Source organism: Sorex araneus, chromosome 10 (genome assembly GCF_027595985.1).
Source record: "Sorex araneus isolate mSorAra2 chromosome 10, mSorAra2.pri, whole genome shotgun sequence".
Taxonomy (NCBI): domain Eukaryota; kingdom Metazoa; phylum Chordata; class Mammalia; order Eulipotyphla; family Soricidae; genus Sorex; species Sorex araneus.
Genome location: NC_073311.1, coordinates 48,926,919 through 48,949,038, shown reverse-complemented (window position 1 = coordinate 48,949,038; position 22,120 = coordinate 48,926,919). Strand labels below are relative to the sequence as shown.

General features: G+C 55.1%; 2 protein-coding genes across 3 annotated transcripts in view; one reads left to right on the top strand and one right to left on the bottom strand.

Moving 5' to 3' along the window:
• TIMP3 (TIMP metallopeptidase inhibitor 3) overlaps positions 1-19,270 on the bottom strand; it is a 51,576-nt gene extending 32,306 nt beyond the window's left edge. Inside the window, exon 1 of the mRNA XM_004619682.3 lies at positions 18,841-19,270. Coding sequence (XP_004619739.1) covers positions 18,841-18,961 — 121 coding nt within the window. The 5' untranslated portion in view covers positions 18,962-19,270. The remainder of the gene's footprint in view (positions 1-18,840) is intronic.
• The window catches only part of SYN3 (synapsin III), a 426,161-nt gene that overhangs the window by 190,263 nt on the left and 213,778 nt on the right, over positions 1-22,120 (top strand). The gene's annotated exons all lie outside the window — the stretch shown is intronic.

Genomic DNA, 22,120 nt, shown 5'->3' with positions numbered 1-22,120 from the left:
AGCAGCATCTGCAGGCCAGTCAGCTTCTCAACCCTCAGGGAGATGAGCCCCTGCAGGGAAGGTCACAGAGAGGGCCAAGCGGGTTCCCTGTTCCGCCATCAGGTGGGGAGAAGTCAGGCGGGAGAGGTGAGGTGGGAGAAGTGAGGTGTAAAGAGGTGAGGTGGGAGAGGTGAGGTGGGGAGAGGTGAGGCGGGAGAGGTGAGGTATAGAGAGGTGAAGTGGGAGAGGTGAGGTGAGGAGAGGTGAGGTGGAAGAGGTGAGACGGGAGAAGTGAGGTAGGTGAGGTGAGGTGGGAGAGGTGAGGGCATGAGAGGTGAGGTGAGAAGAGGGGAGATGGGAGAGGTGAGGGTGGGAGAGGTGAAGTAGAAGAGGTGAGGGGCAAAAGGCGAAATGTAGAGAGGTAAGATGGGGAGAGGTGAGAGGGGAGAGGTGAAGGGGAAAAGTTGAGTGGGGAGAGGTGAAGGTGTTAGAGGTGAGGTGAGGAGAGGGGAGAAGGGAGAGATGAGGGTGGAAGAGGTGAGGTGAGAGAGGTGACAGAGGAGAGGTGAAGTGTAGAGAGGTGAGGTGCAGAGAGGTGAGGTGGGAGAGGTGAAGTGTGGAGAGGTGAGGTGGGAAAGGAAGTAGAAAGAGGTAAGGTGGGGGAGGTGAGGTGGGGAGAGGTGAGGGAGGGAGAGGTGAGACCACCCTGCCCTTATGCTTCTTTCGACTCTCAGCGCCTCCCCTGGGAGGCTCTGCCCAGCGCCCCGTATTCTGGGCCCTTTCTCAACACGGGGACACCAGGTGGCGGCTGGCCCTGCCCGGCTCTCGGCGAGGAAGGGAGGGCTGGAGCACCAGCCTCGGGCGAGTTTGGCCTCCTGCAGGGGATCCGGCTGGGCCTGGGAAGGCAGCCCAGCCTGTGTGTATCCTGAGATGCCTTCTGGAAGCCTCTCTCCAGCCCCTGGCCCAAGGGCTCCTCAGCCAGCCCGGGCAGCTCCCTGCAGGAATAAACCAGCCCCAGCCCAGGGGACGCCAAGCTTCCGCCGACCAGCACCGCCGCTGCCCGCCCCTCCCCACTTCCACTCCCAAGTGGGACCTGCAGCCTGTGACCCCCAGGCCAAGTGCAAGACGCCACCTTGTCCGGCACTTTGCTCCGGCTCACCTAGACATGCACCCAGAGGCTGGGATCTCGGGGTTATTTATAGCCCTGTCAGAAGAGAAGGAGGCAGGAAATAGGAAATTAGGAAGGAGGGGGCTGGGAGCAGTGGCAGGGGCCAAGTGACCCCACTGACTTGGAATCCCTGCCCAGCGGCGTCAGCACCCCGGGAAGGAGCGGCCGCCCGGCCCACACGCGCCCGCTCCAGTGCCCTACCTGCCGCCCGCTCTAACCAGGACGGCCCCCTCCTGTCTCCTGGCCTTTCTCCTTCCTGGGAGCTGTTCACCCAACCTCCCCCCTGCCTGCCCCACTGGACTCTCTCCTTCCCTCTCTCCTTTAAATACTTGGAAGGGGGAGCCGGAGAGATAGACAGTGAGGAAGGCAATTAATTACCTTGCACACAGCCAACCTGGGTTCGATCCCCAGCACCCCATGTGGTCCCCCGAGCACCGCCAGGAGTAATTCCTGAGTGCAGAGTCAGGAGTAACCCCTGTGCATCGTGGGTGTGGCCCAAAAAGCCAACCCATCAATAAATAAATCCTTGGAAGGCCAGAGTCTGGTGGATTAGTTGATCCTGATCTGAGACCCAAAGATTTCTCACTATGTGCATCCAGGGGCCTCACAGGGTCAGGTGTGTGAGGAGGGGGGGTGGGGGGTTTCTGACCCAGAATCATGGAGCCAAGGGAGCAGGCTAGGGCACGTCCTTGGAAGCACTGGTCCCCTTTCCTACCCCTCTAGGCAGCCCTGCACCACCTCCCCTGGACTCTGGCATACTAAGGCACTTCCAGTAGAAATGTGAGCGGAATGAGTGTATGACAAGGGCTGGGGGTGGGGCGAGGTCTCCGAGCACCAAGTTGGCCACTTGGAACTCCACACATGCACCCACCGACTCGTTCATTCTCCAAACACCCCGGCCACTGGGCTGCAGCAGGGCCTTCAACACTCAGAAGATTCTTCCTCGGTCATTTTGTTGGAACGCACCATGTCCAGCTGGGGGATGGTCTAAGACAAGGCCTTGAGCTGGGAGGATGGGGAGCGAGCCCTCGGGAGGGTCTCGGAACCCCTGGGAATCATTCCAAGCATTTGAATCAGATGCTTAAAGAGGCTCCCGGCCAGAAACGGTTTCCATCACCAAGAGAGGTCAAAGCTCAGGTGGCAACGGTCTGGAACCAGATGTAAGGACGCCGGTATCGCCCCTGCCCTCAACACCGTCTCCCCACACTCCCGGTGCCCCCCTGGATTTCGTCATGATGACCCCTCTGCACGCCAGTTCCTCCGACCAGAAAGTAAACATCAGAGACCAGGATCTAAAAACCAGATGATACCCAGCCCCAAGCCAAGCAAGATTATGAAACCTGTCTGGGACACCGGATGGCCGCTCCTGTCCACCGGCAGAGGGCTGTCGCTTTGGCCTCTGCCTCCTCTTCCTTCTAGCCAGTCTCGCAGGCTCCCTCGCAGACCTCTGGGTTTGGCAGCCCAAGTGAGCAGCGTTCCTAGGCAAAAGGAACTGCACTTCCCCTCCCCGGCCCGCCAATCAGAGGGCAGGCCAGTGTGCCAGAGGTTTTTCAGAACCCTCCGCTGGGCCGTGGCTCCGTCACGAGGTTGACAGAGTGGTAGTACTGCGAGTGGTAGTACTGTGAGTAGTAACGTGCTTGCCTTACACGCAATTGACCTGGGTTCCATCCCTGGTACCCAGTATGACTCTCTGCACGACTCAGGAATGATCCCTGGGGTGTAGAGCTAGGAGTAAGCCCTGAGCATCGCCAGGCATGACCCCCCAAACTGAAAACAAAACAAACACAACACCCTCCCTTGGCTGCCTTCGCAGCATGGGTGGTCCCAGAGGACCCCAGAAGAACACAGTTGCTTCCCTCCCTGTGTTGACCGGAGGAACATTTCTGGGGCTGGGCTGGGGGCTCACAGTCCGGGGAAGGAACTCTCAGGGACACCTTCCCTGACCTCCACTCACAGCCCACCGGGTGCGGAATTTCAGCAGGGAAAGGGCCAACCCCGCATCGTGGGAGCCAGGCCGAGAGGTCACCCCCCCAGAAACCCGGGAGTGGGGGGCTGAGGGAGTGAAGCAAGGCACCGAGGCAAACTGGAAGATTCCGAGAGACTGGGATCTTTGGAGAGTTCTCGGGAACACCCAAGTGGTAAGCAGGGGACAAAAGGAAGCTGTTCCCTTCTGCCTAACCTGGGGAGGTAGCTGGCACCCAGGCAGAGGGGAAAGGGACTTGCCTTTCCCTGGCATGCGCCTCGCCTGCGGGTCCCCCTGGCCGGGGCACAAGACTTTGGCTTCACGCCAGGGAGGGAGGCAAAGCGAGGTAACAGAGGGCTCCCGCCTGCAGAGACTCAAATAACCTCCCTCTCAAGTCCCTTTTTGTACAGCGCACCATTCTACTGGCTAAGGGCTCCCCCATGACCCATTTTCAGTATTTATGTATTCCTGTCGGTCACCCACACTAATTGAGCATCTACTAAGCGGGGTGGCTGTGGCCAGGAGGACCCATCCATTTCCAGACAGCGAGGCTATTCTTGGTTTTCGGGTGTCTATTTAAAGGGTGTTAATCCTTCCCTGCAATTAGACACACGGCTTGCCAACCTGGTACACCCCTGGCCTCACCCAAGTGGGAGGGCCACGCGGCTGCGCGCTCTCCCCCTCCCCCCATCGCCTCCCCCCAGGCAGAGACTGGCAGCCAGGAATCCGCCTCACAGGAGCTGGACCCTTCCACTCGGGCCCGAGGCCAGAGTCTCCTGTTAGCGCAGTGAGGCCCAAAGGGCCAGAAACCAGAGGGGTGGGAGCGGGGGATGGTAAAGTCACACCAGGAACTGGGCGGTTTGAAGCCCAGCTCAGCCCTTGCCTGGCTGCAGTGACCCCAGGCTGCATCCACCAGGAAAAGGCAGGACCCTCCGGAATGAACTGGATGTGAAGCAAGTGACCCGACCTTCCTCAGCCTGGCCTCCCTCCTGTGCAGTGGAATCCTGTCGCCGAGCACAGCCCCTGCCATGAAGGCATACTGAAAATGAAGGAATTCGGTTATAGGTCTATAAAGCCCCCAGCCCCGCTCATGGGTAGCTGCAGTAAGATTTAACTCCTCTCAGCCCGGCGTCCTTCATTCGGCAGAAATGAGTCTCCAAACACTTACGGAGAGTCCTTGCAGTATGCCAGTGATGCAATCAGGGGTGGAGGTCACGAAATGGTTAACAGTTCCTTTTATAATCTGAAATATGAGTATTTTTATGGGGGCGGGGAAGGGTGGTCACACCAACAGTGCTCAGGAATCACTCCTGCTGGTGCTCAGGGACCCCTTGGCAGTGCCAGGGATCGAACCCAGGGCAGCCGTGTGCAAGTCAAGTGCCTTCCCCGCTGTGCTATCTCTCTGGCTACTGCAGTTCTTTTAATCCCGGTGTGTCTCTCAGGGAAAACAGTTCCACCATTGTGAGCTCAGTTTCCCCATGCCGACAGTGTTATTAACCGTGGGCGCGGGATCAGGCGAGACTGGTTTATGGGTGTTCGCACACTCCCTGCTGTGTTGGTCCTGAGTCTGGTGTGTGCCTTTTCTCCAGGGCATGCTTCAGTGAGCACGAAGAGGGGGCTCGGAGGGCCGGCCAGGCCAGGGGTCTGCTAGGGTCCCGTCCCTTCGGTCCTACCCGCACAATCACTGTCAGTACCAAGGTCCAGCAGTCTGGATAAGCCAGCACTGTCTCCTGGTTCCGTGCGTGGTCCGGGGCCATGCAGGGGGAGAACAAGCCAGCAAGTGCGGTTCTCCCTGGCACTGACAACCCAGGGGCCACGGCAGCCAGACACACAGGCGCGGCTCAGCACCTGGAGATGAGCTAACCGCCACCTTTGTCTGGGGGAAGAACAGTATTTCCCTTCTGTTCCACGAATGCGATGTAGAACCACACCCCAGATCCTCGTGGTAAATCTCCCCACGACCGGGAAGAGATGGAAAAGCCACCATTCCTATTTTGGTTCTGTTACTAAATCCTGCGCACACACACAACATAGTGAGAGAACTGGAGTGAGGTGGCTCTCGGGGTGGGGGGGGGTCACCGCACACAGAGCTCGGAGGGCGCCCCCCACCTCTCTGCAAGCTCAGCACACACACAGCGAGACGGGGAGTGAGAAATGCCTCTGCGGTATCAGCGCGTTCGAGGAATGCGGCGGCCGCTCCCACGGGCAACACGACAGATCTGAATGTGGACGCCGGGGAGTGTCCAAACAGGCTGGAATTCCGAAACTCACTTGCACATATTTCAAGCTCCATGAATCAGGTTCGGTGATGGGGAGGAAGGGGGCAGAGCGGTGGGAGGGGGCACAGCCAACAATGCTCAGGGCTTACTCCTGGCTCTGTGCTCAGGGATCACTCCTGGCAGGAAGCAGGCGGGGTGGGGGGGTCATATGAATTCCCAGGGATCTAATCCCGGTTGGCTGAAGTGCCCTCCTGGCTGTAGTATCTCTCCATCCCCTCGAGTAATCAGTGTTTTTCAGAGCTGGCATGTTGAAATGAAAATATTCTGAATATACTGAATTAAGAAAAACAGATCTCAGGGCCAAGGTCTCCAAGGCTGTTCGGATCAGGACTGGGCCTCTTCCACCCAGATCCCCCACATTCCAGTAGCTAGGCAGTCACACCCAGAAACTGCCACCCTCCCCCCCACCCCCCCCCCATCTGCTAGCCCCGTGCTGTGTAATCCCATCAACGGCCAACATCCAGAGACTATAAAACCAAGTTCCTGGAAGCACACCTAATAGCCTAGTTCTCCCTCTTGGAGAACCTAACAAGCTACCGAGAGTCTACTGCCACATGAGAGAGCCTGGCAAGCTCCCTGTGACGTATTCATATCCCAAATACAGTAACAGATATATACATACCTCTCGGAAAGCCCGGCAATCTACCAAGAGTATCCCGCCTGCACGGCAGAGTCTGGCAAGCTACCCGTGACGTATTCCATATGCCAAAAACAGTAACAATAGGTCTCATTCCCCTGACCCTGAAAGAGCCTCCAATCGTTGGGAAAGACAAGTAAGGAGAGGCTGCTAAAATCACAGGGCTGAGGGTAATAGAGACATTACTGGTGCCGCTCGAGTAAATCGAGGAACAATGGGATGACAGTGATACAGTGATGCAGTGAAGAAAAACAGTAGCATTCATTCCATCTATAGTTTTTCCCATAGTTTTAAATTTTTGACTCTGAGAAAATGGAGAGCTAACATATGTGGTCCACATTCGTTGGTTCATGATATTCTCTCACCTTCAGGTCTGAGTTGTGTTCTCTCCATCCTTCCTACACACACACACACACACACACACACACACACACACACACACACACACACACACACACACACACACACACAGAGCTGAGTCCCTGCCTGAGGAATGGTTTGGTCCTCCAGTATCCTCATTCACTGAAGATGTTCTGCCACGTGTCTCCTATGCAGCAGGCAGTGAGTTGGTACGACAGGACTCCCCCTTCTCCAGCTGGCTCATGCCCCAAGGAGAGTCCCCGAGCAGTAAGAATACGATGGCCGTCATTTATCAAGCACTCACTCCAGGTCAGGCAGTAAGCCCGACTCGGTGACCCACTCTCTCCCGCCACCAGAGCCGGCCCATGAGTCGGATGGACTCACCCAAGACCCAACAGCTCTTGGGGGATGGAGCTGAGGCCCAAATGAGACAGGAGGTGTCCTGACACCAGAACCTGCACACTAGCCAGCCCAGGAAGCGTGAAGGACCAACACAGAAGCCGCATTATCCGGGTCTCCAGAGGCGTGGAGGCACACGGTTGCCGGGAACAGCGGTGGCTCCTAGGGAATTGCGGAAATCCTCTCCAAGCTGTGAGCCACGGGGCTGACTCGGGCCCAGGGACATGTCTCGCTTGGTCCCTGCGTGTGGGTGTGTTTCTTTTTCATCGTGCCAATGTTTAAAGATCAGATTTCACATTCAGAAATCCTAAGTCTTAGCCTAAGACTGCAAATATGTAGACTCCCCATCTGAGAGATCGGCGCTGGATGCCGGCCATCCTTTTCCCACGGCTCAGGAACTAACCACAGTCGCCACCCCTCTCTATCGCCTCGCCTGTGCCAAAGCCAAAGATGAGTTCGCTGTTTATCATCACATTTACCCACCATCCTGTCATCTTACCATAAACCAGATCCATTTTGGTCCCACTTGTCCCTCCAATGTAGGAAAACAAAGAGATGGAGAATGCCTACATCTGCATTTTGTTTTTCGTGGAAATAAGTGATACTCAGTACGTTTCCTATGCAGACAACTCGCTTCTGTGACTGGTCTTGCAGGCATCTGGGTTTGTGATTGTGACACAGAGGGCAGGTAAGGAATCCCAGTTGGAGAAAAAATAAATAAATACTGGGTCCCCCTTTAACACTTGCCTGCCTTGGTCTACCCCTCTTCACCCATCTCCTCAGAACTGCACCCCAGACAACAACCTGAGATATTGGGATTCTCTCCCAACTCAGTCCTTCCCATGGGATTTCTATCAGGAAGCACAATTGTGGGTGGTTGGTGCTCTTTTCTCTCTGACCTGTTGGCAATAGGGATGGACTGTGATGGTCCATCAGGTAGAGGTGGCTGCCCGCGGGTCCTGCACCTCTTCATTACAGTTCTGCATAAGAAACTTCTCAGTGACCACAGTTTTAGCTGAGTCACAAGATAAGACTTCTTGGGGAGATGGTTGATGGAGGTCTGGCTACAGAGAAGAGTGTCTACCCATCTTTTGTCCAGCCATGCAGCCAGGGGGTTAATGCGTTCATCATTTTTACCATACTCATCTGTGACCTTGACTTCCTGCCAGCCTTCTCGTAGGGCTATAGGATTGCTCTCTGTGGGGCACATCAGCTCTGCTCCAACAGGAAATTTGCTGGTCAAATGTGTCATCAGATAAAGTATTTTAGTTCATTAGTGGTTTTGTTCCACGGGAGCCTTCATTCCTTTTCCAACCACAGAGATCCTGGCTCTTATCTTCACAGACCATATTTCTAAAGACATCACCTCCCAAAAAGGTACAGTGGGTGGGTCTTGTTGCTAAGACCTAGCTTGACTAAGTCAGGGAGCTTCAGGCCAGAAACACTTGACGTGCTCCCTCGCAGGCAATGAGGAACTAGAATTGTAAATAGATGCACAGCAGAGAGATAGCACTGGGATGGGGGGAGGCGGGGGGAGTGTTTGCTGTGCACTGGGCTGAAGCCCAGTTCAATCCCTGGCACCACATGATGTTCTGAGCTCCACCAAGAGTGATCCCTGAGCCCAGAGCCAGGACTAAGCCCTGAGCACTGCTGGGTGTGACCAAAACCAAATAAACCAAAAGTTATAAATAGATGGGGCAAGCGCACGCATGCTACTAGGCGGGGCTAATCCTCCTGTGTTGTGGAGAGGAGCTAGAAATCCAGGGAAACTGACCTCCCTGGGTGCACTCAGAGTCGGGGGGATGGAGCGAGAAGCCAAGTAGCCAAGTTCACGGCCAGTGCATTGCTCTCTGCTCCAGACTCTGCATCTCCCACCCTGGGGATTTTGGCATCCCCATCCAGTGCCACCTCCATTCCTAGCATCTCCGACTCTTCCCACCAGAACAGAGTGTCTGCTGGACAGTGTCTGGGGGGGGGGCAGGCGGCACTGGCCCTCCAACGGGGGAGGAAGTGGGTCCCCCCAGTTCTGTGCATGCCTGTGTGGCCATGCTCCAGGACCACACCAGAACTCCCCCTGGGCGTCTGACAATTCTACCATCCTGCTTTCCCCAGTGGCGGTGGGCGCGGGGGTGTGGCTGATCCTCAGTGAAGATTGAGTAAATGTGACCCCCTAAAGCAGGAAGAGTTGGAGAGATGCCCAGTAGAGACCTCTGCCGTCCGGTTCTGTTTTATGGGCAGCAGGCAAGTTCCAAAGTGGGAAAGGATTCGATGGGGGAGAGCGTGGGTGACAGTTCCAGGATTGCCTCCTCCTCCCCTCCTCCAAGGGTTTGGCCACCAGCTGAACTTACTTGGGGCCAGGAAGCCAAATCCTCATTCTCCTTATCTGCCCCCTGCCCTGCCACCTCCCTCTGCAAAAAAAAAAAAAAAAAAAAAAAAAAAAAAAGTCAGGTGGCCTTGGTCTTCATCTAGACTGTCTGAACCAAGAAAGCCACCACTGTTCACACATCACAAACCAGAGACACAAGAGAGATAGCACAGTGGATACAACACTTGCCTTGCATGCAGCCAACCCCGGCTGACCCGGGTTCCATCCCAAAGCCCTGCCAGGAGTGATTCCTGAGTGCACAGTCAGGAGTAATGAGCCATTACTGGGTGTGCCTCTCCCTCCCCAAACAAAAAAAAATATCACAAACCAAAACTGAATGCTGAGCAGCAAGGATCCCACATTCGATGGCAGCTACCCCCCAAATGCCCAGGTTTCAAAGGTGACTGTTATGCATCAGGAAAGGGTCTGGGGGCGATCCCCTCCTCCCACACCCCACACTGATTCTTTAGCAGCCAAGCACAAAGGCCTCTGCTCCCGAGAAACGCTCCTTGGCATGTCCCTCTAGCGTCTGCTCCTGCCTGGCAGAGATAATAAAGACAAACATCCCTGAGCCACACAATCCAATTGCTCAGAAAGGGAACTAGGATCAGCTGGGACACAGCGATCCCCTGATCTCTCCCCATTTTAGCGGGGCAGCCAAGATGACCAGGGGGCTGCCCCGGGGAGGGAGGAGAGGTGGCAGTGCGTGGGAGACCCAATCTCAAAGCAGGGCTGGGAAACCATCTATAAAGGGGTCCCAGAGCACTTTCCAACCTTTTAGTAAACTAACCCCAATCCTCCACGAGTATCTGAGTATCCAGGCACCCCTGGGAAGGCCTCCTGGGTTTAGAACAAGCCAATGGCTTTGCTTTGGGCCTCAATTAATATGTTAGCTGATTGTATCAAGACCCTTGGCAGGAGCTGCAGGTTTCAATGTATCTTATTTGGCTTCTTGCATGGGGAAAAAAACACTCAGCACCTGGAGGGGTGAGGGAGAAGTTCTCCACACACCAGAATCCTCTGAAAGAGAATGAGGGGTGCAGTTTGGGGGTGTGGAAAGGATGAGGAGCACAGAATTGCTTCCTCGGGGCCCCCAGGAAGGACTGAGAAACAGGATTGGAGACTTGGTCAGAGCCTTTTACAGCCAAATCAGGGGTAGCAGGCGCCGGAGAGGATTGGCAATGAAGCAAATGCACAGGCAGCAAGAGACGGAGGGGTGGGAGGGGACCCCCCCTACACACACACCAGCCCTACGAAGGATGAAGGGGCGTTGTAAGCCGTGATATTTCCCCAGATGTGCAGTCACTCTGTCCAGGACATCGGGTTCGGGTAGAACTTTGGGGGTCATGTAGGTTTCGCATGCCTTTCTTTCCAGAGCATACACGGGCCATGGTTCTGCCCCTGGCCACTGTCCAGGCTGCAAGTACAGGCAACGCCCACCCCACCAGGTGACTTCATAGGAGCAAGTAGCGTCAGGGGAGGCTGCAGACAGTGGGTGTGGCCCAGCAGAAAGTGGTCCACACTGGAAATGAGCCTGCATAGGTACTGCATGGAGAATGCGTGGGGTTTGGGGGTGAAGGCGATGGAATAGCATGTGGGTACGATGGAGCTGGACTTGCCCAGTCGGGGCTGACCACCTCCCTGCCCTGAGCAACCGCCCTGGCACCGGGATCCAATGCCTTTACATGTTTCTGAGCCCAAGAGTCTTCCTGGCAGCTTTGGAGAATGGGAGCTCAAGATGGGAGTTGGGGTGGTGACACTCTCTCCTGCCCCAGTGTCTGGGACACCAGGAGATCAGTAGCATGAGAAGCTAGTGAAGGGTATTCAGCATCCAGGGTACTGCCAGGGCCAAGCCCGCAATGAAAACTGGACAGTTTGGGCTGGAAGGCGAGAGGGAAGAGCAGGCGTTGGCCAGGGCGGTCCCCAGGAAGAGCCTAGGTTGTTGTTGTTGTTTTTAATTTGGTTGATTATTAAATCATGATTGAGCAGCTTCGTGGACAATCTTCCCTGCAGGCGCGGGTGGATTTTCACTAAGGGAATGCACACAGGGTTCCCCACCGCACCCCCAAACCAGTCAAAGAAGAAGCCGTCTTTGGAGAGCAAGGAAGAGAAACTCCAGTTAGAAAGTCCGACCAGAAACAGAAACTTCTTTTTTTCCCCCCTTTCCTTTAAATGATTTCGGACTTTACAGGTTAAACTGTTCTGCTTTTTCTGTTCTGCAGGGCAGATGCTAGCACTGATCCAAAGAAAATGCACTGGGACCGTTTGTCTTGGTACATGGTTTTAAACTCTCTGCTCTGCCGCTTTCTTAAGTTTTATGGCTATTTCTGATCTTTGCCAACAAACATGTACCTTCTAACAAGGCAATCAATGCTGGCGTTAAAAGCTCCAACTTCCCTGTCCAAATATATCAAACGTCTTCAGAGAATATAATGTCTTGTTATACTAGAGATCAAATATATAAATTTCTCTGAATGTTCTTGTATGTTAATAATTATGCATCCGTATAAAGTATAATCAATTTGACCACAGATATTTTTGATTACATACATGGATTTTCTGGTTTTTTAATTTTTTTCTGGGGGGGGGAAGGGTCGGTTTGCTTGTTTTGCTCTGTATCCAGGCCACATATGGTGGTCCCTAGGGCTTACTTCTGCATTCAGGGATCACTCCTGGTGGGGCCTGAAGGACATCCCTGCTCGGTGTTGGGGATCGAACCCAGTGGCCATGTGCAAGACAGGCACCTTACCTGCTGTACCATCGCTCTGCCATGGTTTGCTGCTTAGTATTCTTTGCAGCTGGACTGGAGCAATGGCACAGTGGGTAGAGTGTTTGCCTTGCATGCGGCCGACCTGGGTTCAATTCCTCCGTGCCTCTCGGAAAGGCTGGCAAGCTACCGAGAGTATCCTGCCCGCACGGCAAAACCTGGCAAGCTACCTGTGGCGTATTGGATATGCCAAAAACAGTAACAACAAGTCTCACAATGGAGACATTACTGGTGCCCACTCGAGCAAATCAATGAACAACAGGACGACAGTGCTACAGTGCTAATTTGGTTGATTGGCTGGTTTGGGGGTCACACTTGGCAGTGCTCAGGGATCACTCCTGTTGGTGCTCAGGGGGCTGTATGTGGCTCCAGGGTAGAATTGGGGTCAGCCCCATACATAGTACAAGATCATCCAAGAGCCTGGACTATCTCCAGCCCCTGCAAGATCCATTTGATGACCAGGACCCTAACCCGAGCCCTGAAGCATTATGGGGACAGTGGAACTCTCGCTCAAGCCAGCACATCGGTGTCCTGTAGTGACTGAGGAAACCCCAGGATCTCTCTCAGCCAAATCCTGCCCTGTCCCCCACACACTCTCCAGAGTCGTCCTCCATCCCCATGGCCACAGCCCATGCTCAGGCAACAAGGAGGGGAATAAAGAAGGGAGAAAGCCCCCCACTCCAGCCCCCATCACATGAACCTCCTTAGGGACAGTCCCCTCTGGGATGTCTGGGCCCCAGCCAACCAGTTCCGTGCTCAGAGCTTCAGACAGAGCACAAAGGTGAGAAGCAGGTTCATGGGGCACCCCCTTGGCAACAGCCTAGTATCATAAAGGATCCACTGCTTTTCTGAAACAACACCAGAAAACCAGGTTAGCGAACTCCAAACTGACCAGACAGGGGCCTTGACCTCCCTGGCCAGTGTCAGCCTCTGTCTGTCCCTCGGGGCTACTCCCACCCCCTTGGTCTGAAAGGGTCTAATCTAACTGCCTGGAAAGGGGCCGACAAGGCAGAACCTAGAGAGTCAGAAAAAATTCGTCACTTATTTGTTCAGTTGACAGAAGCTCTGGGCTTCTTGATTTCCTCCATCTTTCATGTGGAAAACCTGTGAACAGAGCTAGAAAAAAAAACTGTTAACACAGTGGCAGGGGGTGTTCTGGGGGAGAGAGACCCCGATGGTCTAAAAGGCACCCCTCGTGTACAGTGATTCCATGTGCATAGCTGTCACAGAGAACTAATTATCTCAGTGAACATGAGATGTCTACCAAGACTTTCATTGTTACGCTCTTTGTAAGGCTAAAAAAGCAGATGAAAGCCTCGATGTCTGAATAACTGATGATAGGCCTATAAAACATCAGATTATCATATAGTGGTACATAGTGACCGGTACTATGGCAATAGCACATAGGAATATAGTAGCATAAACAATAGAGTGGAACATAGACGATAGTAGTCAAATGAACTTGAGAGCTGGAATACAGGTATTTAAAATCAGAGGCTGCAGTAATAGTACCTAATTTTCTCAGCCTCATCTGTATGATGGAGCTGACAGAGTACATCTGCCTTTAGACGGTGAAGAAAATGTAATGAGTTTACTGCCTGTCGACAGAGCAAACACTGCGTGGTGTTAGGTTTGTAAAAATTTGAGCCTGTGGGGTGCCATATATAAAGAGTGAAACAGAGCAATATGTCCATCATCTGGGAATGATCTCTAATCTATACTGTCAGTTAAAAAACCAAGGTGCTATATGTCATATTCCACTACTTTAATATTCTACGATTTCTGGTTTTTTTTTTTTTTTTGCTTTTTGGGTCACACCCAGCGATGCTCAGGGGTTACTCCTGGCTTTGCACTCAGGAATTACCCCTGGCGGTGCTTGGGGGACCATATGGGATGCCGGGGATCGAACCCGGGTCGGCCGCGTGCAAGGCAAACGCCCTACCCGCTGTGCTATCGCTCCGGCCCCCGATTTCTGTTTTTAAGGGAGAAAAACTACTAAGAATTTTCTATGGGCACCTACCATAATAAGAAAAAGATCTAGAAAAGAGAATGGAATTTGCGACAGTGGTCAAAAAGGACATTGCCTTTATCTGATTTTAGATAGAGGATGAGGATGGATGGAGAAATAAATGGGTGGATGGATGGATTTGAGTTTGGGTGGGTCATAGGTGAATGAATGATACACGGGAGAGAAGATGCAGATGGAAGGTGGGTGGGTGGATGGTTATATGGACAAATGGATGATGAATTTCGGGTAGATGATGTGAATGAATGATAGAAGGAGGATGGGTATGTGGATGATGGGTGAAGGATGCCGGGCGAATGAATGATGGGAGGATGGATGGGTCATTTACACAGATAAATACACAGATCCCTGCACACGAAGCACAGACATATTCACATACTACCTTCAGCTTTTTAAACATGAATAAAATGGAAAGGGTGTAGGCAGTACAAATTCTTATTCCCCTTGTATAAACGAGGCCCCTGAAGGTGAGAGACGTCCAGTAATGTGCCCGTGCACATAAAGCCAACGAGTCCCGCAGGAAAGCTCGGAGTCCGGCCCCGCCCAGCCCACGGCCTTTCCACGCCACACACCACCTCCTGAGGCCACCCAGGAGCTGCCTGGGACAAAAGCTAGAAGAAGGGGCCTCCTTGTCCATAGCGGCAGGCAGGGTGAGAGCCAGCGCAACTGGAGAACTGTGTTGTGGGTTTTGTTCTTAATTAATGAACCTGTTGGAATGTGCCATTCAGCCGTGGAGTTGAATAGTTCCTGCTGTTCCTGCAAAACAAACAGAAGTCCCCACACACTAACCGGACCTGCGCCCCTTTCTGCCTTATCTCTCTGGGGACCACGAAAGGGACACAGCGAGAGAGACACCTGCTCCAGCCCGCAGGGACCCGACTTCGCCCCGAGTTTCCTCTCTGCACTGGGGGGGGGGGGGGGCTCTTCCCCAGGCCAGCGCCCAGTTCATCTGCCTTTGCAAGGGGGAAGGACTGAGCGCCCTGGCTCCCTTCGCGTGCCTCCCCCCGGCTCGGGAACACACACTGAGTCATAGCTTTGATTTGTGGTCACTTTGAGGGTTTCTTCTCATAGCCAAAGCACATTAGAAAGTGCCTTGATTTGTCTATATTTATTCCTCATAAGAATAATTACCATTATTATCATAATCGTAATTATTAGCTTCTCCCTCCCATAAGGCAACATTTAATTTGAAGTTGTGGCCATTTGGCTGTGCACAGAGTTTCAGCAAAACCCACCCAGCAGTGAGCCAAGCGTCTTCCAAGCCACCCATCTGTGCCAGCTGGGCCCCGGAGCTCGTCTGCCGGGAGCCCCGGGAGAAGGTGGAGATGGGGCCACTTTCAAGGAAGGCATCGCCAGGAAGGACTTTTAGGCTCTCCACTGAGCAGCTGAGTGGCCAGGGTGAGACCAGCTCCTCTCGGCCTGGGTACAGGAGAGAGAATCTTGGGGTCTGGTGTCCCACAGGGCTTTTCCCTCCCCTCCTCCAGTCCACTAGCAGCAGCCTGGGTCCCCTCCCCAGACGCCAACTCCCCTCTGAAGTTGGACTCCCCCCCCCCTCAGTTCTTTGCCTTAAGTTACTAAGCCCAGTACGGGAGGGTGGGGGGGGGTAGCTGGGAGGAGGGGCGGCATTGGGGCCTCTTTGAAAATGGCTCCTTTGCTAAAACCACAAACACAGATCTGATACCCAAAGAATCCTCTGGCACCGGTCCTTGTCAAAACAATTTGGAGATATCCAGGGACTGTCCTCCAGGGCTGGCAACGGGCCCCCAAGCCGAGCCTCACACTCAAATTCCCAACAGGTCTTGGAGCAGGGCTAAGTGGGAAGGGTGGAGGGGAGGGGGGTGGCGAGCAGGGCAGTTCTCTTCCCCACGCAAGGGAGGCCAGAGAGAAGGACTTGGTATTTAGGAGCAAATTTCTCTCTGCTGCTTCTGCATAACCTTACCCCCTGCGTGCATAAACCACACACACACACACACACACACACACACACACACACACACACACACACACACACACACACACACACACACCAATGTGCAGCTGACTCTTGGACAGAGCCATGAGGCAGGGGCTGCGAGGTGGCATGCCTCATTCCGGCTCCCTCCCTGCCCTCCTCCAGAGTCAAGGTTTTGTCTCAAGTTCAGGGGCAATGACTGGCAGGGAGGGGCACAGACAGCCTGGCTGCTGCCAAGGCCTTTTCTTCCCCCTGCAGTAGGTTTTAGAAGCTGGCATGTAGTTTATTCTTCTAAACACTTCGCAGGGCGCAGGGCCTGGAGTTGCCATAGAAACCCCTTTTAACTCCTCCTCCCCCGTGAGGCAATGCCAGCCCCAGGGCTTTGGGGGAGAAAGGCAGAGGGAGGCACCTGTGGATGAGGAGAGAAAAGGGCCACCCCAGGCCTGCAGTGCTCTGCCCCACTGGGTTGGAGAGAAGGCGGCCCAGCCAGGAAGGTTCTGGAATCAGAAACTGGCCGACTGGCTTGCACATCTCCAATGAGCTACAACAGTACTGATTGGTGGGGTTGGTCCAGGGTCCGGGGGTGGGGGGTGGGGGGGCAGGACGGGGATAAGGATCCACACAGACCCAGGCAGAGACCCTGGGAGGCCAGAGCAAGGAGGAGGGGGCACAGCCAGGCGGTCAGTGGCAGCCACACCCCACACCCCTCTCCTGCAACTGCACCCACCCGTGTCCACCCCTCACAGGCTGCCGGCCGGCCGGGTCACGTGGTCCGGAGCAGGCCTGCCATCAGAGGTTGTTTCTCTCTTGTTGGGTTTTGCTACCATGATGTTCTGGCCTTGGGGGCCTCCTGGGAACTCAGCTCTGCTCTGCGCAGCTGACTGAGGAAGGTGGGGTTCTGTGGGGGGGTGAAAGGGGGGCGTGGGGAGATCTTGAAGAAAGCCTGTGCCGTGAGTGAGCTCGGTCTGCATCAGCCCGGACCCACAAGTGGAGATGGGGTCTCTTTCCCACTGTTCCCCAGGACGGAAGCCCCCAAACCCAGGGCAAAGGGGAAGCCCCCTCCCCAACATGCTCAAACATCCCAGGGAACTCAGGCCAAATGGGCCAAGCAAAGAAACCCCCCAGGAGTGCACCTGTCAGCCTCGGCCCCCATCTCCGCCCCCTCAGGCCTGGGCTCCTTCCTGCCCGGGTCACCCCCCCCTCACCCACCCCCCGGGGTTCCCAGGCCCAGTAGAATTGGGTTGGGGCAGTCAGCAGGGGAGGGAGAGAGCCTTGGAGGCAATGCACACATCCAGAGGCCAGCCGGAATCCCCACGGGAGAAGGAAGGGTGCAGAGGGGGGGGGCGAGCAGAAAGCCTCTCACAAGGGTGACCCCAGGTCACACAAACACCCGTGCCTGCCAACTGGACTGACCTTCAGGTCCCTGAAGGCAGCCACCTCCCTGGCTGGGCCGTGCCCGCCCCACCAGCGGCGCCCCTCCCCGCCCCTCCCCACAAGCACACTTGTGGAGGCCGGCACCCAGCATGCAGTGGAAATTTTTCCTTCCCCTTTACGACTTAAAACACACACGCTCCATTCTTCACCTCTGAATCGACACAGGCAGTGGGCGGCTTGACTGGGTCCCACCCCACCCCCAGCGTGCCTGCTCTCTCTCTCTCTCTCTCTCTCTCCTCTCTCTCTCTCTCTCTCTCTCTCTCTCTCTCTCTCTCTCTCTCTCTCTCTCTCTCACTAGCTTGCTCGCTCATGCTCTCTCTCTCTCCTCTCTCTCACTAGATCGCTCGCTCATGCTCTCTCTCTTCTCTCTCTCTCTCTCTCTTCCACACACGTGCATGCGCACATGCACATGCACGCTCCACGGGGCCACTGGACTTGCATGCTTTATGAGCGGGGCGGGCAGGGGGAGATGTTTTCCAGCGGTTGCTGGCCATCCCCGCACCAGTGTCCCAAAGCCTCCCCGCCTCAATCTCCCAGGACTGACACTGCTTCTGTTGCTCAGTCAGTCTCTCCCAAGTCCCGCAGACCCTCCGGATAGGCCGCCCTGATATGCATCTATCTTTGTGCTTCGGGTGACAAGTCTATTTCCCACTCCACATCCTCTCCCCTCTCCACACATTTAAGGGGGCAAAAAAAAAAATCCGCCTTCCTGTGAATTCTCACAGCTCTGCTGTAAGTGGTCCCTTGCACCTCTGGCTCGCCATCCTCACTCCGGGGTGGGAGTGGGAGGGAACAGGGTTAGCCCCCCACCTCCTCATTGCCCCCACAAATCCACCCGAAACTGGAAACTCAAGTCCCAGAAGCTCGGACTTTGCCCTCTCCTGGGCTGGGTCTCCAAGGACAGAATGAAGTATGAAGTCCGTGGGTGCAGAAGATAAGAACTCGGAAAACTTCAAGTTTCCCTGCACAAGGACCGAGAACTTCGGCTTTATTTATTTATTTATTTACTCTGTTCACTATTCAGCAACTCAGCACTTCGGTTGGCACTCCAAGTTTTAGGAACCTCCCACCCCCAAAGCCAAGTTTTAAGAACACCCCCCACCTCCCCAGCCCGCCCTTGCCACCCTTCTTTCCCTGCCCTGCCTTCCCACATCAGCTCAAAGGGAAATTTCATAGACGTCAAACGAACCAAGAAGAGACCTCACGCCCTAAAAGGGGGTCGCTGAGGCTGCAAGGGGGCGCGCTCGGCCAGGATGGGGTTTTCGCTGCAGGGCATCTGCGCGCCGCGACACCCTCCCCCCAGCCCACCCCACCCCTGCAGTTCTGCTCTAGCCCCTCACCCGCGGTAACTGCGTCTCACCACCCCTCCCAAGCCCAGACCAAGAGAAGAAGAGGGATTCGCGCTCCCCCACCAGCCCCCTCTGCCTCCCCAAGCCCGCGGAGCGCAGGCTGCGACAGGGCAGCGGCCGCGCGTGGGACGCGGGGGGCTCGGGACGGCGCGCGGACGCTTACCGATGTCAGAGTTGCAGAAGGCGTCCTGGGGGTGGCTGGGCGAGCATGTGCACGCCTCGGCGCCCCAGTCGCCCAGGCTCCAGCTGCCCAGGAGCACCACGAGCCCGAGCCAGGGAGTCATCGCAGGGGCCGCCGTTGCCGCTGCTCGCGCCTGCAAAGTTCCGTGCGCGCTGCCCGCGGGGTCGCCGGCGCCGAGCGCTCGCGTCCGGCCGCGCCGCGCAACTTTGGCGACGTGCGTGGGGGGAGGTCGGTCGCGGGGGGCGCGCTGGCCTCCGAGCGGCCGGCGGCGGGACGGGGCGCAGCGCGACGCGGCGGGCCGGGGGGCGTGCGGGAGCGCGAGCCCGAGCGCAGGCTGCAGGCGCGGGAGGAGCAGGGAGAGGAGGAGCCGTCCGAGCGCCCGGCCGCTGCCAGCTCTGCGCCGCGGCCCCGCGCCGGGGAGATATAGCGCGGAGCCCCCCGGCCCGCCCCCTCCGACCAATGGCTGAGCGGCATTACCTCATCGGCCCTCCGCGAGGGGGGCGGGGCCGGGGCGCGGGGCGCCGGGGCGGGGCGGCCCCCGGGCAGTTCAGAGCCTTATAGGGAATAATGTGGCCGTGGGCACGCGAGTGCGTGGGCCGGGACGCGCCTCCGACCCGCGCGCGCCCGGAGGCCCGGGGAGCGGCGCCCCCGCGCGTCCCCCCGCACCCCACCCCCCCAGATCTCCTGCACCCTGGGCCGCACGCCCACCTAGCCCACTGTCCCGGACCAGAATCAACTCCCAGTTCGCCCCTCTCCAGCCCCCTCTCGGGGGCCGCCCCAGCCAGATGGCAAGACGTGGGGTGCAGAAGCCAACTCTCAGCACCTTCTCCTCCAAGTGCCAGCAGGGTCGCTGGGGGCAAAGACGCAGGGCAAAGGCCTGGGCCCCTGTCCCCCTCCTCCCTCTTGCCCCACACCCCACCCTTGGCTCCCCCCCACCCCCATCACCACCCCCCACCCGACTGCCCTGGGCCAGGCGATGCCCTCTCGCCGCCGTCTTTGCGAGCTGGCTGTCATCGTGGATTGTTTCCACGGGCTCACGGAGAGGAACCTGTGAAAATCATCCAGCCAGTTCCCTTATGGCTCCTGGGGTGAGCACAACTGAATTGCAAATCAGCCGGTCCCTGTTGGAACACACACCCGCTCCCCGAAGGAGGTGACAGTGCGCCAAGCAAAACCGGGCTCAGTGGGTTCGACATGGCTGCGGGGGGGCGCTGCTTTCTGCTTTCTGTGGCACGGCAAGAGGAGGTGCCAGAGGCACCGAGACACGCACCAGGAGGCAGGGACAGAGCCAGTGCAAAGGTCCTGGAAAGACTGAGCCCCAAAGCACAGGAGCACGTGGTAGCTGCAAAGCACAGACCGGTCACTGTGGGCACAGTAAGGAGTTGGGGCCAAGGGATTGCAGCAAGGAGAGTGCCCGGGACCTCTCTTTACAATGGAGAATCTCTAAAAACTGATACTATGATGTGCCTCATTGAGAAATAACATCTTGATTCTGCTTTATAATTTCCCATCCTGCCTCCTTCTCTCTCACCGTGATACGTCCTTAAACATTAAAAAGACTTTAGGTCATCCACACTTTCCAGATGAAATTGGCACCATATAGTGTGCATGGGCAACGAGCCAGGAACTCCATTCATTCATTTCCATCCTCAGAAGGGTTTTGTGTGGCTTGGGGATGGGGCTCAGTAACAGAGTATTTAGTTTTCATCTGCAAGGCATGAAATCAATTCTTTGCACCTCAAATAATAATAATAATAATAATAATAATAATAATAATAATAAATGCCAATAGAAAGATGTTCCCTGGACCTAAGCAACAATTAATTCTCATTGTACAATGGCCCTTTGCCAGAAGGAAATCATCTTTTCTATATACTGCTGTGCATCCCTTTTTCACCCCACCATCATGTTCAAATAGAGATTTTTGATGTTTTGGCTTAAGAAATCCCAAGTATTTGCAACAACTAAGATATAAATACTCATCAGAAACGCAATTCAGCCTCTTTCTCAGAAACGCCTCTGTGTATTCCTCCAAGAAGTGACCTGACTGGCGGATGCAGATATTTTCATTGGAAGTAGGATTTCCAAGAACATTTTCTTCAATTCCTTCTCTCTCTCCCCCTTTTAAATGTTTCCCTTGCAAGGAGGGGAACTTAGTATCTATATCTTCCATCCCGTCCTTCCCAGCTTTGAAGTCCCTCCCTTAAACTCTTGTCAACTTTTCTCCCTTGCTTGATGCTTATACCACGACCTGACCCTTTGTTTCATGGGACCCAATTGTATATTCCACCCTAGAACCACTTTTGAGGCTTGAGCTATGGGACCACATTGCTCTTTAGCACGCAGAGCACAAAATCAAGTTCCAGGAGACTTGGACTTGGACTTGGCCAACAGCGCGTTAAGTCCTGAAATGAACCCGCCCGGATCCAGGTGGCATGAGGACATACTTGGTGGGATTTGGGAGTTTCGCTTCTACAGTCATGTGGAAAGTCTCAAAAGCCTTTCCAGATGAAATCTACTTTGGATAAGCATCTTATCGGCATCAAGGCCCTCTCCCCTCTTTTCCTTCTTCCTTAAGGTTTGGTCCAAAATTGCCAGTATTTCCTCCAAGAAAATGTTGAATGTCATTATCAGACAGCTAACCTTTGAACCTGAACTTAAGGCAGTGGGTTCCCTAAGGCATTTGACACAGCCAATTCCTCTGTCACATGGGTACCACAGTGATCTGGTTGTTTTTCCAGCTGAGAGGTCATGAAATTGCCTTTCCGTTTCCTCTTGCTTTCTACCCTGAGCTAGTCTACTCAATGCCTTTGGGGTTCCACTGCCCTTTTCGTTGGAACATTCTCCCTCCTGTCTAACCCCAGGGAGCTCTTTTCTGCCGATTGATGTAGAGGCAGCTCTGTCCAAACCCAAAGGAAGAGCAAAGGCAAGCTTCATGGTCAGATGAAGGGAGCCCCGGTCCTGCAGGGGGCAGACCCCTCCAGCAGGGGGCCCTCCCAGCCATCAGTGGAAGCATCCTGGTGCCCAGGGACCTAATGATATGTAAGAATTACTTCTTTGAAGCCACTTGCTAACCTAAATGGAGAATACTTGGGGCAAATGGTGAATCCTGCAGAGACGCTTGCTCGCTTTCTCTTGGCAGCGTGGGACTATTCTAGGTTCATAAAAGCTTGGAAAAACCAGTCACGTGGGCTCCAACCCACAGAGTGAACTGATAGTGTCTTTCCTGGAACTTTTCCGGGACAGGTGAGTTTGTGGCCGC